Below are 15204 nucleotides of genomic sequence, written 5' to 3'. Positions count from 1 at the left end.
CCGCGCTGCTGGCTAGTGGCGCGTGCCATTGAGTCGCTTACGAATTAGCCGAAAATAGTTGTAAAATAAGCAAAATACTTGCCAATTTAGTGTTCTAGTACTGTTTAAGATGATCCTGTTCATGGTGATAGTGTTACTCAGTTGATTAAAGCCTTCTTACGCGTATTTTCCCACTGTGTGATGTAATTAAGCATTGGCATGAACTGTGGTAGAAGTGTTTAGTGTTTTGTTTGTGTTCATAAGAAACCGGAAGCTAGCTCACCATTGAATGTGGCGGATCCGGATGATGCTTAGTCCTAAAGTGAAGTGCAGTGGCAAAAGAAAAAGTGAAAAAAGAAGAATTTATGGAAGGTTACCCCAGATGGGACTCGAACCCACAATCCCCGGCTTAGGAGGCCGGTGCCTTGTCCATTAGGCCACTGGGGCGGTGTTATGGTGCGTGCCAGTAGAATGTTTTAAGCTTTCGGCCATTTTTACCCGCCAAAACGGTCCTTCTGAAGTAAGTAACGTTCTAATTAAATTGATTGCATTTTCTTTGTTGCGTTCCGAAATTTTTTTTCAAAGAAATATATATAAAAATATGATTTTAAAAGCGTAAAAGTCGTATGCAAACAAGTGCTATATTTTATTTATCGCCCTGCAAATGCCATCTACAGTGGCCCTCTGGCGGATATTTTAGGAAACCCGTGACTTTATGGTTCATTGTTGGTGATTTTATAGCACACAAAAACGTAGGGGCGAAAATTGAACCAAACTGTCAAAGGAGCTGTCAATCGCGGTTTGTTTACATTAGCACGCGTGAAAATAGTTGTTCAAAATGTTTGCAGCATGTGAAATTTGTAACGAAAAGGAACGAAAATACAAGTGTAAAACGTGTTCTTTACATTAGTAAGTATGCTTGAAGTGATGTCTGTGAACCCACCCAACTGTAACATTGTAAAACATTTCCTTTGTTCACGTTCTTCGTAGCTGTTCGGTGGTTTGTTACAAAAAACACCAAGAACAACCATGTGAACCTCCAGCATCAGCAGACGCAGTACCAGGAGGACCTGAAGCACTGATTCGAGAAGACCGTGTACCCAAAAAAATCATACTTTTCAGCACGATAGACACCGTTCCGGTGGAAAAGTTAGAGCTTCTCGGTAAATGCCTGGATTTGTATCCGTCGGGTTGCATTAGTTTAATCAAAAGTACGCTTTCCTAGGTCAAAGTGAGCATCTGAAAAATATGCTGTACAACCCACATTTAAGGCAGCTGCTGACAGAGATCGATAATGCTCGGGATGGAATGAATGCTGTGAAGGTCGCAATGATGGAGCCGCTCTTCGTAGAGTTTGCCGATGAATGTCTTCGGCTAGTGGAACCGGAGGAAGATGCGTCGCAAGACAATCTGAACGAGCTTGTGTTTACAAATCGGCAACATCGGAGGTAGAGCTCGATGCGATGTAAAAATGTGATATTGTTCATAAAACAAGACAGATTTCTTTGTATTATCAGTCCAGACGTAATTACTTTTCAACACTTATACGATAGATAAAGAACATACAAAAGATTGTCGAATACTTTGTGTTTTTACACTCTTACGATGTAAGTGGGTTGGAGTTAAGCAGTTCTACAGTTCGGTGCGCTCGTTGACTAGCTGGTTGGTGTCCGGAGCTGTGTAGAGGAACAGATCTTCCGGTAGGAAACTCTTGCCTAGCTCACCCAACGCGTGGTACCGTTGGCGCAACAGGTAGGCGGCTGCCTTCGGTTGCCGGTTGCGGGTAAAGATACCTTTTTTGTTACCACCAACGCGGGTGTACGCTGTAAGATAGGGAAAATCGTTAGCCTCGTTATCGGCATCACCAGCATTGTGATGGAATTTATCTTTACTTTGCGCTGTTTTAAAGTCCGCAAAGTTCCAAACAAACTCCCCGATGAAGAAGTTCTGCTTTCGAAGTGCATCGAACGCCTTAAAGTGCTGACTGAAGACACGCGTTTGGTAATCCTCCGACCAAATGTAGGCTGGAAGCTGTGGAGAAGAAGCAAAACGACGGTTTACTGTTGGCTCGAAAAGGGAAATATTCAGAGCCTTAGAGCTATGTTTGTACCGTATGTAGTCCTTCCTGCGTATCAGCGCCATATTCTGACATTAGAACTGGCTTATTGTGTTTCTTGTTCCATGCTTCAGCTTCCTCAATAACGCGGTTCGTGATCATGTTGAGTTTGCCAGCGTTAGCATACCATGCATTGTACCGGTTGAAGCTGACGATGTCCAAATGCTGGGCCTGCGAGTGTAAGAAGGAGACAGAACGATAACATTGAAAAGTAACACATGCGCTGAGAGCGCAGGTTGAAATGGGCGTTGCGGAGTGGGGCATTCGAAGAAGCAGTCGTGGCCGAGTGGTTAAGGCGTCTGACTCGAAATCAGATTCCCTCTGGGAGCGTAGGTTCGAATCCTACCGGCTGCGAGCCGAGAACTTTTTTTGTAGCTTGGATGGGAAAAGTCCAACATTGTGGGGGTCTATTATGACATAAATCTAAAATTCAGAAAAATTTAGACTGCTTCTATCAAGTCAGTCATCCCGAACCGTTTAATTTAAGCATTAAAAACACGACACCAACTTGCAACAATTTTTTTTTCGAAATTTAAGTGCTAGTACTTAAAGTATAAAATTGATTATACGTATAAGTTATATGTCAGATGCAATGTTTTTATATACCTTTATAGATTCTTAAATAAATTGTTTACATTTCAGAGCATCTTGCCTCTCTCAGAGAGCTTGCCAACGATGAATGAAAAATAATCAAAACAAACGATTTTCGAGCATTTTCTCTAATTCAACGATTAGGATTTTGCTCGAATTCAAATCATTTGATGCAGCCTAGTTGTGGCTGTTAGTTTGTATAGAAAACAAAGTATTTTATTCACACAACGGCAAAATACTGAACAAAAGCTGACTCAGGTCATGATAGATCTAATGGCGAGTTTTAACGGTTTGTGGACCAAGCAGCCGCAGTGGCCTCGTGATCGCAAATTCCCTGAACGCACCAGGACCTCGATTTACATCAGCAGAATCGATGTGATAGAAGTCCCCAAATTGCATTTCGCCATTGTATAAACCCAATTGTTGCAATGCAGATTTTGCTCTGTGAGTTAATAATTACTTAAATCTTATTTGCTACGATACTTACAGCAAGATCATCATTTACGTTCACGGCAATCGCGGCAGTTATGGGGCGCGTCGGGTCCAGCTTTTTTGTATATTGTGCCACGGCTGCGAAGTAAGCGTCCGCGCCCAGCTTACCAGTGCGAGGCTCGTTTGCGATCGACCACATCACTACACTGGGATGGTTTCGGTCTCGGTGAATTAGCTGCTCAATGCTGGATTTATGTTTTACAAGCAGTATCTGCGAATAATTCCTGAGCGCCACGGGAACGAAGCAAAGGTTAAAAGTGGATCACTATCGTCTTGGTCGGCAACACGCCCCGAAACTTACTCTGTATCGACGCTGGGACATTCGTCAATGATCATGATACCGTGTTCGTCCGCAAACTGCATGCTTTCCTCCGAGTAGGGATAGTGTGATGTCCGATAGGCGTTGGCACCGACCCATTTGAGCAGGTTGAAATCTTTGGTGAGAAGCGCTAAATCTAATCCCTTGCCACGTATCTACAGACGAAAAGGGAGCAAACGTTGCAGCGAATGTCTTTTCTTGCATTGGAGCATACACTCACATCAGAATCTTCGTGGCGTCCAAATCCTCTGAAGTAAATAGGCTTTTCGTTAATAAGGAACGAACTATTGTTCCATCGCAAGGTACGGATGCCAACTTTCATGCGGTACACATCGAGCACCGTGTCCTCTTTGGTTTCGGTAGGTGCCTCGTTTGATTGGGCTTTGCCCAGTGTGATCTCCATCGTGTAGAGATAGCCCGGTTCGGGATCCATCAGGTATGGCCACCAGAGTTTCACCTGTGGAATGACAACCGTGCCCTGCAGCTTCGCTTCCGATACGTCCGTGCTGACGTGTGTTCCGTTGCGATCGTACAGCTTCACCGTCAGCTGCAGATTCTCAGTTTCGTTCGTACTGATTGTGACCTGATAGTCGATTCGGCCTTCATCTCCTTCGTAGCTGGTATGAATTGCAACGTCCTTGATGTAGACCTGAGGTACCGTGTACAGGACTACCGAGCGATGAATTCCAGCGTAGTTGAAGAAATCGAACGTGTACGATTGGACCAATTCAACGCCGTTGTCTCTGTTGGGAGTAGTAAACGATAGTAATTTGAATGATGCTTGTTAAATGCTTCCTGACAAGCCGCTTCAACTTACATCGGTTGATTATCCACTTTGCCTTGAGGAATTGTCACCTGCAGCAACACATTGTCACATAGCACGGTTATACGGTTCTCGGCACCGTACTTGAGGACGTTCGTTACGTCCGCCTCAAAGGGAAGATGACCTATCTCGTGCTTCGTAACCTGTACTCCGTTAATCCACTGAAAATCGATGAAACATATTAAATCAACGCACTTCCTAACACCAAAACTCACACTTGAACATACCACAATTGTATCGTAGTGCACGGAACCGAAGCGTATGAACACTCGATCATCTCCCTTCGACCAGGCCTTCGGGACGAAGAATTTGCGATCGTACCACACCGTTCCGACGTGATCGCGAAGTGCTGCATCCTCCGTGATATCATTGTAGCTGCTCGGTACTGGCATGCCGATCGTTTTGCGAAACCGTGCCAAATCATCCATATACCACTTCTCGCGAATACCCTGCGACGGGCTGTTGCTGTCCGAGCGCACAAAGTTCCACATACCGTCCAGTTTCTTCAGTTCGCGCGTTTCCGATTCACTGGAGGAAGGCCGGTAGGAACGGAATTAAATATGGAGTTAGCTAGCACCTCGATTTGTTCCCTAGTGTATCACTTACATCGGATAGAGAAGACCCTCGGTTGAGGATTCGTTGCCTGAGGTGTACATTGCTCCAAAAACTACGTTCACGAAACAACCGATCATGCCCATAACAGCAAACGTCACCACTGGAAGGAATGGCAGGAGAAAAGAAGCCATTAGTCACGGGTTTAGCATTATTTATTGTTATTTTTGGTACATGTTTTACAGTGGTTCGACGATCGTGATCTTGATCGAGTACTTCTGCTTATAATTGATCACGGTGAATCCATTATCATTGCCAATGTATGCTCATGATCGTCGAGGGGGAATTTTCAAGCATAGTCTCAAGTGTGTGTGATTGATATTGAAATTTACCACACAATATACCATTTTAGTACGATCTAGTGTAAACTAAGATACTGATGCTCATAAAATATTTGATCTTTCTTTGCAGAATTCCAGATGATCATTTGCGTTAAATGGAGTTTTCGTGACCAACCCTACGTATGAAACCTGATGTAAATCTGCGCCAACAGTGAAACAAAACGTGAGTGAGCAGTTAAGTTCGTTTTAAGAGTTTGAGCTAAAATTATGGAAATCATTGATGGAAGATTTAACTGAACTTGTTTAATTACGATAATTTCAGGCCCACCCAACGAGGTAAGAATTTAATATGTCTATCACTTAATTAGAACCGATTTTGCAAATTACTAAACTACATATCGAGCTGACTGTACAAGTCAGTGAAGGTAAGTAAACCACCGGAAATGGCAAGCTAATAGGTTGAATATCATTACTGCTATTGATTTGACATTGGCAGGAAGTTCACTCCTATTGTACTAATATTGTATCTTTTTCCATTTCATTATGACGTGCACGGTGCATGCTGGTGTCACTCAGCATTTATTAATAGAAAATATTATTTAGTACAGAAAAAGAAGCTCAATTACATCATTGCTCATCGAATAATAAGTTTCGCGTGCAATTCTGGAGATATTAGCACATTCTTCCCCTTGATTAACGCTTGGGGGAACCTTTGGGCACTCCCTTTACGGTACGTTAAAAAATCACATAAGCGGCGGCGTCCCATATCCAGGGGTGTGCCGCACTGGATTTCGTGCAAAAAATGAATGCGTAGGCATTAGTTTCTAAAGGTAGCTTTGGGTTTGTTAACTGGAGGCGCTGTTTGCTTGTTTGAAGGCTGGTCATGGTATGAAGGTAGCAAGTGATACACACCTGATTTGTTCGCTAAAACGATATACTTCCATGCAATCTATGCGTGAATGTGTCATATTTAGCGTTGGAATTGGAGGAGATTTTTTTATCCTATACTCTACGATAACTGAACAAGTAAATTAACAGCGTTCGTTATATTTCATGATTAATAATGCAATACATGGTTTTAGGAAATTAGTTTGAGGTCAAAGAACGAACTCCCGAACACAGATGACGTATCGGAAAACACTTCAATAGAAGCGTCCACTTGAACAGTTCGGTTTTTGGAAGATTACGCCACCATTAAACCACTGTGCTACGGTATCAATTTGAAGTAAGAAAAATACAGAAGCACATATTGAGACTTCTAACCTCGGAGCAATACCTTGTAGCCCATAGAACCCTTTGCATTTATGATTCTTATCTCAGCAATGTGAAGCTATCAATGAGTATATCAACAAATATATGTTGGGTAGAAGGCTACACCATATCTCACACCACGCGCTACCCATGAAGCTATGCATTATCCAACGGCTGAAAGTTTTTACGATTCTTTTTCAGGGATTTCCATCATATCTAAACAAACGCTTGGCTTGGCGCGGCACGATCTTAGCCAAATTTTCCGATCGCTTCCGTTTACGCAATTGAAGAATCGTATTGATTGAGCTATGTGCTGCGGTCCGTAAACGGGCAACAATGGGAGAATTGTTGTTTCTTGGATTGCCTGCCTTGGATTTTGAACATGGGACGGATTCTTGTAAACAAATCTCACGTTACCAAGCAAGCCAAAATGGAGTGTGAGGCACTGAGAGAGTGTTTTGAAAAACTGAAGCTGATCTTTCCGTTGAATCAGCAGTTCAACACACAGCTTGCGCTGGATGATGCTCGATCGAATTAGGGAAAAAGATTTTGTTACTGTGATTGTTAGGGATATGTGGCGTGTGGCAAGAGAATTGATTGCCGGAAGCTACTACTACCACACGCAGTGATGGTTCTGTTTATCACTAGAAAGGAGTTAATTGGGAAGAAACGAAAAAACGTTTGTTTTTTTCCTACTCTGTGCCTGTTTATTGCTATGTGTGTGTGTTTTTTTGTCCGGGACGAGATTCGAAGGTTCATTGATAATGTAGACCGTTGTCAGTCATGTGTTTGGGATGCAACAGCACGAAGTTGACCATAGAGTTATGTGTATTTTTTGTGTGATGGCACGCTTCGACGCCCCTTGCGATAATATAACGCGATTCTATTGACAGACATCACTCCGGAACCACTTCTCTAGCAACATAGAACTAACACTAGTAGCAGAATAGCAATTCATAAATGCTAGCGCTCCTGTTTCTGCCCAGCGTACCTCTGCTCGAATGTATGCAATCACCTGTTATCAACATGCGTTTCGATTTCTTTTGCCGTTCTGCAACCACCACCACGTTCTCACTTTCACTGCCGGCCTCATTATCTCGCGTTTCATTAGCACCACCACCAGCGGAACCGCGACTGCACCAAACTAATCGCATTACGCTACTGAATCCTTCTTCCTCAGCCATTACATCAACGAAGCCGACCGAATATTACGGTCAACTAACACACACACACACACACACCACTTCGCCGGACCGAATGCGTTTCACATTATCGACAGGACGAGAAAACACGTGCGTGAGTGAGGGACTCGTGCGCGAATGTGTTGGAAAACTCGGCACGAAAGATTGATCGCCGGCGTTTGCTGCGGTCGGAAAATGCATCCGTCAATGACGCGAAGCCCTATGACGGCGGGGTACGGCTACGGACAGTGAACTTCGGTCGCGTTTGATGGGGGAATGGAGGTGTGGCGAGTGGAAGGAGTTATCTACCTCTCCAACACCCATACACGCACAGAACAACCCTTTTTAAAATATTGCACCCCACTCTACAGTATCACTATCACTTGCTTTGCGCTTTGTAAAAGGATCGTCGAACCACTGTCACGGCGTCCTTTTGCTGCGCTTCTCCACCGTAAGGATCCAACAGCCGCGGTGGCTAAAGAATTGTGTGGGGCTTCCCTTTTGCCACAGAGCAAAGACATCGCTCTGTTTGTGGGGGTTGTGGTCCCCGTATGTCGTTCTAACTATGACACTTCACGGTAGTAGTTACTGAACGCATTTAAACACAACCGGCTTTGACGACTGCGGAATTACTACTGACGCGCTGCGCTCTGAGCGACGAACCAAACTTAACGAAAGCGTACTGATAAAGGGCAAGCATAAAAAACAAATCGCGTTGTAGCGATCGACAGAAACTTCTCTGCTACGCAACACAAGAGCAGAGAACAGAGGCCGGGGCGTTATGTTTATGCGAGTGCGAGAACGCACGTGGTCGAAGGTTCCATAGATTCCCTATGAAACGTGATTTTGGTTATAATGCAAAGACTCCAGTAACGTCTAGTAATGCTACGATCATGTTTTTTTAAATTATTATCACATGGTGCATCACATCATAGCTTCTTAAAGTCCAAAGTATTGATGATCCCACAATGTATACCGTACGAGAAATGATCAGCTTTACTGTATGCAAATCAAATCTTATCAGGACAGGTTTTCCTGAGTGACGAATTTGAGCATTGTTTTGGTGACACTTATCAGTTAGTGGCTCAATACCGCATACTAACACCTCCTACCTCTTCATTGCATCTATATTAATTTAAGCAATACGATCATGCTGTTCTGATTGCATGATAATAATAAGCCGTTACGAATTGGCGAAAACAAAATATTTCCAATATGTAGCGATCATTGCTATTTTCTCTGAGGTTAAAATTAATAAGCAAATTCCTCACAATATCTTCCCTCAGGTAATTTGTAATTGGTGCTCGAATGATAATAGGTAATACGATTGGCGAAGGTCTCCCTGGACGTTATCAAGTATACGTTCGTGTATCAAGCCCCGTGTGCAGGAGATTCGTACGAGATAACTAATTCTGCCCAGCTGGTGGCGTTCGAATAACATTGCGGTGTTTACGCGGTTGATAATTTAGGGTGTCGAATTTCTGGTGTAAGTTTTTCCTCTTACCTATTAACGCAATTACAACCAATCGCATTCGATGATCATGCTGAATGCGGCGCAACTTATCTATCCTTCGTTTTCTTCGGTCCGAATCCCGAAGCAACAGCAGCTTGCGGGCCCCATCACTAGGTGGCGCCACCATAGCTAGCGTTGTGATGCGTTTCGTTCTTTCCACGCCGTTACGCTAAACTGTTGACTACGTACAACCACTTGCTTCAATCACAGCAATAAGACTCACAGCATTCACACTCTACTCTACTACTGCACACTATGCTACAAATTCACCGGAGCTGGTGTACGCTGGTAAACACGAGATTCTTCATAATCCCGACGGTGGTAGCTTCAATTCACACAAATCACGTGCTTTGCGATGCCTTATTACACACTTCCGTAACCGAATCGAATTAGATCCTGGCTCGCGTACTAACCGAGGAAAGGGAGGAACCGGTCGTAACCAACCCGCGGACGATTCATCGAACGACTGAATTTGGTGTTTGAAATTGTTCGATAGGATGTGCTGTGTGTTTTGTTCTCTTAAACCAACACACACGCTCAAAGCTTTGAGGCCATTATCGGGTGACTTCGTCAAGAGCAAAGATAGTCTCGCGCGAGATATGAACGTTTGGGCGCACAAGGATTGGTGCTTCCCGGTTCTGTGTTGGATGTTTTTGGTGGCCTTATCGAGCAAAGTGTTACCGCCATTCCTATTACTTCACACATTTGCTCGCATTTGCTCGCGTCCAACTGGAGCACTGATAACGAGGAACTCTTTTTGATTAATCGATGGAATCAACAGGTCGCACGCAAGTCGCACGGTGCTGTTGTTGCATGCAATATTTAATCTCTGTTCTAGCTGCCCCAATGTAAACCGCTTTTGTTTGAAGACTAAAGGGAAAGGTTGCTAATGTTTACACCTTTAGCGCTATGTTATCTCCAGCATAGAGGTATTGCATACGGCGGCGTTATCATCAGATATATTATTGTGTCACAGCGTGCTACCCCGCTATTCATATGTTGACCTACATTGCATTCTGACAATCGGCTGCATGCTTAACGACCCAGCACAGTGAAGAAATCATTGAACCCAGCTGTAAAGTTGCACCACCTGGAGTGGTGATAACGCGTCTTGACCGAATTTTGAAACTGTTTGTTTTACTGTGCTCTTGAAGGTAGTTCGCTGGGAAAGGACTGGTAGCCGTGTTCTTAATTATATTACTCTAATGAAGATTCTGGGAATGGTAATTCTTGCGGTGTCGATATCCATCAGATCAATGCAATCAAGCGATCGATCTGTTGACATAATTGGTTCCATTAGTTGAATTGACATAGAATTCAGCTGGTACTGACTAATGACTAAAGTGTTTGCTGTGAAGGCTTCACATACATATCACCCTCAAGGAGATCAAGATCATGACGAGGCGAGCCTTTGGATGGAGGGCATGGTTTGCGATTTCCAATGAATCGTTAATCGCTTTTGTGATCTGTGGCGCAGGTATCATCCTTGATGGAGAGGATTTCAATAAATAAATGTTTGTGTATGTTGGCAAAGTGTTATCTAGTGTAAAATGAAACTTACTATAGAGGGAGAGATAAGGTTAAGATGCAATGCACTTTAGGTAAACTGTATAATTTAATATAAATTTTATGTCAGTGAATAATTTCAATCAATTCTTCCACGTTCTTTAAGATTGCAATCCAATAGATTATTCTATTCTACGGCTATGTTCAGGTTTTCTGTTTTTCAAAAAAAAAGTTTTTTTTTGCAACTTAATGGTTGAGAGTTAATTGTATTCAAAACAAATTTAATTTTTTAAGTGTAGGTGTGTCAAAGTGATAGTAACTATGTTTTTTTTTCTTCTTTTTCATTGGCACTACAACGTCTGGAGATCTCGGCCGGCCATTTCTGGCTTTCTGTGACTTAATTTTACCCATAGTAAAGTAGTCAGCCTTACGTACGGGGAGGCAGAACGCCGATGGCATTTGAACCCCGGTGCCGCCGTGTGAAGACCGGCGCCGCTGTCGCCTCGGCCTCCGGACCTCCCCTCAAAAGTGATCCCTCAACAAATTTAAATCGGAAATTTAACCCTCAACAAAAAAAAAAAAAAACAATCGGCCATAGGAAGATACATTGTGACCATCGATTAAAACTGCTTTCAATTCTACAATATTGTGATCTAATATTTTTTCAGCTAAACAAACGAACCGGGATGTTTGTTGTTTCATACAGTGATGGGCATTACAATAAGATCACCGAGATTATATCCGATTTTCAAACTATTGCTTTCAATGCGGCTAAAGTCTTAATAACGATCCTCCCCCTACTTACGGGCTCTCATATTTCGCCCAAGAAATTACACCAATAAATATTTCTTACTATTATTATTTAATACTTAATCAAATTTGTTCGAGATAAGGAAAATAACAGGGAGAACATGTCTTTTTAGATTTTTGTGAATTGGTAACTCATCGGCAAATGCATAAACATTATTTAATATTACACTTATTCACATTATAATTTTATCTATACTTCAATTTTCAGTTGCGAAAAGTGAGTGCCCGTGAGTGCCTCCCCTACTCTTTATTCAGACCTATAATAATAATTATAAAAAATATAAATGAAGAAAAACAAAAATAGACGTACATAACACTAAGTTTTTAAATAACAAATCTAGACTCTGTTAAATTTGAAAATAATGAAATAATTGAATAAAGTTTAAAATAATTTTTGTGAGAATATCTAATTCCATGAATAGTCTTATTTTATTGTTTAATGCGTTTTTTTCATATTTTTATGACAATGATAAAATGATACTCAGAATCGATCTCTTGATTGATTCAATGATGTGAAACAAAACAATCTGTTTGTTGTAAATTGGCATAATTACTTCAATTTTACGATTTAAAAAAATCAAATGGTCTTATTCTATAGTCCATCTCTGTATATCATTTAGACAGTTCGTTTGTGAAGCATGCTTGTATCATTTTTGTTAGGATAAATTTATTAAAACTTTAATAAATTACAGTATAAAGCTTAATAACTGAGTAAAATGCATAAAGAGATGATATAAAAATGTTTATAATTTCAATTTATTAAAAATCTTTCGTTTACATTTCAGAGCGTCGGTGACATATGAGCCTACCTTGCAAAGATGCTTGAAAAATGACTAAAACAAACGATGTTTGAGTTTGCTTATTCCGGCTCAAATCCAATGTTTGAGATATTGCTCGAATTTGCGTCTATGTGACAATAACTTCGAACGGCTGATGGAACTTGTAAAAACTGGTAAAATCTTGGCGACGATAGGTGCGTCATTGATGAAAGAAACTCCACACTAACCTTGTGTTCTGTTGAAACAATAGAATGTTTTGGGCTAACATCTATCAAAGCAACTTTTATGATCATCCTGTATCCAAGAGGGAGAAGAATCTGACCGCTAAGGCTCAGAACGAGCTGGCAGAAAAAATTGGCAAAAGCCCGCTTAGGACCAGGTTATTACGTTATTACGGTGGCAATGTATAACACAATCATGTTCGTTGAACGTAGGATTCGAATAAAGTTTAACATACTGAGTAACCTGTTGAATTTTTAATTTCATCACCGTTCATAGCAAGGTTATTTTAACTGCCAGCGTTAGTGCAATTTAGCATTTGTTGTTCAGACAATCCATCTGGCAATGTATAATGTATTGGCAAAACTCCTTCGCATGACCTTACGCATGTTTTTGTCGCCCATGCCGATTATGCACACTTAATTACTGAAAACCGATTAACAGCACAGAGCTGAACAGGCTCTTTTGTACTGTTCTCTAAACGCTACTGCCGATGAGAAATGCCAAAACGATTAACACAATACATTCACACATTGAGGAAAAAAATAAACTCGTTCTGTTGGATGATCAATAGCGGTAAGTAAAACAAACGCGGTGAAGGCAAGATGATAATTTTTCAAATAGGAAGAAAATGTAATCCAAATTATTTACCCAATTTAGGATCACTGCTTCGACGAACGCCGCCACCATACACATTACGGAACACGTTTCTGCAGCGGGTGCCCATGTTTACGATCGAGCTCAAAACTCACGACGATGATCAGCTTGCTTCCAACCAGCCTACCAACCAACCAACCAACCAACAGTCAGAACGCGTAAAGTTTACACAAGATCACAGAAGCAATTATCAAATTTACGTCCGATTGTTTGTGGACACACTTTAATCGAAAGAGGCGCGCGCACAATGGAACGGAAGGTGACAGTATCAGCTAAGTCCGCCCGAAAAGGGGAATGAACCATGACACACGCGCGTAGTCAACGGAGCGCTAATCAAAGCCGATCCTCCGATATGCACTTGTCTCGTTTTGCTCTTCACGATGCCTAATGCAATCCGTATTAACATCCGCCGACGATGATGATGGATCCTGCCCTATAACTGCGTTGTGCGGGCCTGTGTGTAAGAAGGAAGATCATTCGCGAACGCTCCCGCGAGACACACGTTCTGTTCCGATCAGTTCGAAACGTCAACACGAACTGGCGTGCCGGGTCCGTAGTGAGACGCTACTTGTATGCAAAGGTTGGCTCGTGAGGCGTGTGTCGACTCGCCCTCTGCTGTACGCCACCTCTCGACACCGTATCGATCCCCATAGCACACGCATAATTGCGATTATCGTCGTTCTTCGTAGCTTTGCTTTTGCTGTTGGTGTTCAGTAAAGCCGCACTTATCTCTAAAGGCCACAATGGTTAGGGTTTTTATTTTTCGGATATACTAGATATAATTATTTTTGGTAAGCAGCATAAATAAAAGTATTAATATTTGTTTCTAGATATGAACGTATTTTCCAAGTTGTACATGCTATAAAATTTCAGCTATACAACCAGAACTACCACACAATCTCGACTAGTATAACCGTGATAGCGCCTCATCCTTTCGTGTCCTAATAGAAGCTACGCCCGCAAAAACGGCTGTAACTGTCGGGGCTATCTCTTGTATGTGTTTGTTGTCAAATTTAATCTTCAAATTATCGATTTATTTTATTCCTTTTGGTTTGCTGTCTCTATTCTGCAACAACTTCTGAACACTTACAAGTGTGGCAAGAGATTCAAACATGCACGCTTATCTTATCTGAACGTCCCATTGCTGGTAGAGAGTAGGAGATGTACACGATATGTTTCCCTACGCATTACACAGAACAATATGAAAAAGGAAGAGAACGACTGGACAGCAATTCCGTGCATTATATTAAGAGAAACATAGGTCCCACAACATCGTTAGCGTAAGTGAAGTTAATGTAGAACACTCTCACAAAGGGCACGATTGCCACAGTAGTTCGTCGGAATCATAGCGTGATAAAAGTGGCCGATAAGGGCCAGTGTGAAAAAAATTAAGATGAGCAGCAGATAAGCGGCAAAAAAGAGATAAAGGCCGGTTACGGTCAAGTATCGAACGAACGCGTTTAACACGAAGTAACGCCAAGGGATAGCAGTAGCAGAGTTGATGTTGATGTGGCATTTGAATTCTCACCGGCATGCTGTCTACTCGGTACTTGCTCATTGGCACGTTGATGCGAGCGTTACTTACCGTTACAACGACCCGTCCGAACCATGACATCAGCCGGTGTGTGAAATAGGAAAACATACACGTACCTTTAAGGAGTGCCCACAAACTGGCGCGAAATTGTCTTGCTAGGCGCCATTGGATGCTGTTGGTAGTGGACGACACGGAGGATGATACGATAGCCACTGATTTAGAACTGATTGTTAACATTCAGAGCAGAAGATCGTACCGGAAACACCGAAAATTGTAGTTAAAAGAAACACCACGACACAATCGTTCACTCACGGTGGAAGGTGTATCGCCGACGAATGATTGTTTACGATTGAAGTGCGCAATGATGGAGGGTTGTCGTTTTTGACAATCAGCTGGAGGTGAAGCTTTTTCGTTTGAGAGCATGATGCTTTTTGTATAACAGTTTAGCGCGTCGTTTTGCAGAGAGCTTTGAAAGCTCATTCATCAATGGTGTATAAGGAAGCTACGTTACGGCTGCAGCTTTCAACAAACCGAGTTGGTA

The 15204-nt window shown here is 42.2% G+C and overlaps 3 protein-coding genes and 2 non-coding genes across 11 annotated transcripts in view; 3 read left to right on the top strand and 2 right to left on the bottom strand.

The window, feature by feature from the left end:
• Nucleotides 1–30: 30 nt before the first annotated feature.
• LOC118505273 (matrix metalloproteinase-2) overlaps nucleotides 31–15204 on the top strand; it is a 288477-nt gene continuing 273303 nt past the window's right edge. Inside the window, exons 1-3 of the mRNA XM_036040836.1 lie at nucleotides 31–499; nucleotides 5344–5436; nucleotides 5536–5549. The gene's annotated coding sequence lies outside the window, so the exon portion shown is untranslated. The remainder of the gene's footprint in view (nucleotides 500–5343; nucleotides 5437–5535; nucleotides 5550–15204) is intronic.
• Nucleotides 354–426, bottom strand: Trnar-ccu. The gene has a single exon. It is a non-coding gene; the product is annotated as a tRNA-Arg (tRNA).
• LOC118505275 (zinc finger HIT domain-containing protein 3-like) lies at nucleotides 748–1559 on the top strand. Its single transcript, XM_036040846.1, has 3 exons — nucleotides 748–888; nucleotides 970–1142; nucleotides 1205–1559. Exons 1-3 carry the CDS (start codon nucleotides 818–820, stop codon nucleotides 1429–1431), a joined length of 471 nt encoding a protein of 156 aa, XP_035896739.1. The 5' UTR covers nucleotides 748–817; the 3' UTR covers nucleotides 1432–1559.
• LOC118505272 (beta-glucuronidase-like) lies at nucleotides 1484–15024 on the bottom strand. Of its 7 annotated transcripts, XM_036040832.1 has the most exons (11): nucleotides 14976–14992; nucleotides 14780–14918; nucleotides 4927–5035; nucleotides 4548–4848; nucleotides 4315–4481; nucleotides 3718–4240; nucleotides 3480–3652; nucleotides 3174–3402; nucleotides 2090–2266; nucleotides 1872–2010; nucleotides 1484–1802 (listed from the first exon to the last, which is right to left on the bottom strand). In XM_036040832.1, the coding sequence occupies exons 2-11, from the start codon at nucleotides 14898–14900 to the stop codon at nucleotides 1612–1614; spliced, it is 2130 nt and encodes a 709-aa protein (XP_035896725.1). In that variant the 5' UTR covers nucleotides 14901–14918; nucleotides 14976–14992; the 3' UTR covers nucleotides 1484–1611. The 7 variants fall into 7 exon arrangements, with proteins under 7 accessions (XP_035896725.1, XP_035896727.1, XP_035896726.1 ...); XM_036040834.1 differs by lacking the exons at nucleotides 14780–14918; nucleotides 14976–14992 and adding an exon at nucleotides 14715–14754; XM_036040833.1 differs by lacking the exons at nucleotides 14780–14918; nucleotides 14976–14992 and adding an exon at nucleotides 13124–13638.
• On the top strand, nucleotides 2368–2449 carry Trnas-cga. The gene has a single exon. It is a non-coding gene; the product is annotated as a tRNA-Ser (tRNA).

This window comes from Anopheles stephensi, chromosome 2, assembly GCF_013141755.1.
Source record: "Anopheles stephensi strain Indian chromosome 2, UCI_ANSTEP_V1.0, whole genome shotgun sequence".
In the NCBI taxonomy this organism is placed as follows: Eukaryota; Metazoa; Arthropoda; class Insecta; order Diptera; family Culicidae; genus Anopheles; species Anopheles stephensi.
This window is presented reverse-complemented; position numbering and strand designations above follow the sequence as displayed.

Excerpts from the sequence above, each read along its gene's own strand:
- LOC118505275 (XM_036040846.1), top strand. The coding sequence starts at position 818 with ATGTTTGCAGCATGTGAAATTTGTAACGAAAAGGAACGAAAATACAAG. Across the intron at positions 889-969 it reads AAAACGTGTTCTTTACATTA|CTGTTCGGTGGTTTGTTACA; the intron begins GTAAGTATGCTT and ends CGTTCTTCGTAG. Across the intron at positions 1,143-1,204 it reads GGAAAAGTTAGAGCTTCTCG|GTCAAAGTGAGCATCTGAAA; the intron begins GTAAATGCCTGG and ends ACGCTTTCCTAG.
- LOC118505272 (XM_036040828.1), bottom strand. The coding sequence starts at position 7,648 with ATGGCTGAGGAAGAAGGATTCAGTAGCGTAATGCGATTAGTTTGGTGC. Across the intron at positions 4,241-4,314 it reads AAAGTGGATAATCAACCGAT|AGACAACGGCGTTGAATTGG; the intron begins GTAAGTTGAAGC and ends TACTCCCAACAG. Across the intron at positions 2,011-2,089 it reads CGCAGGAAGGACTACATACG|CTTCCAGCCTACATTTGGTC; the intron begins GTACAAACATAG and ends TCTTCTCCACAG.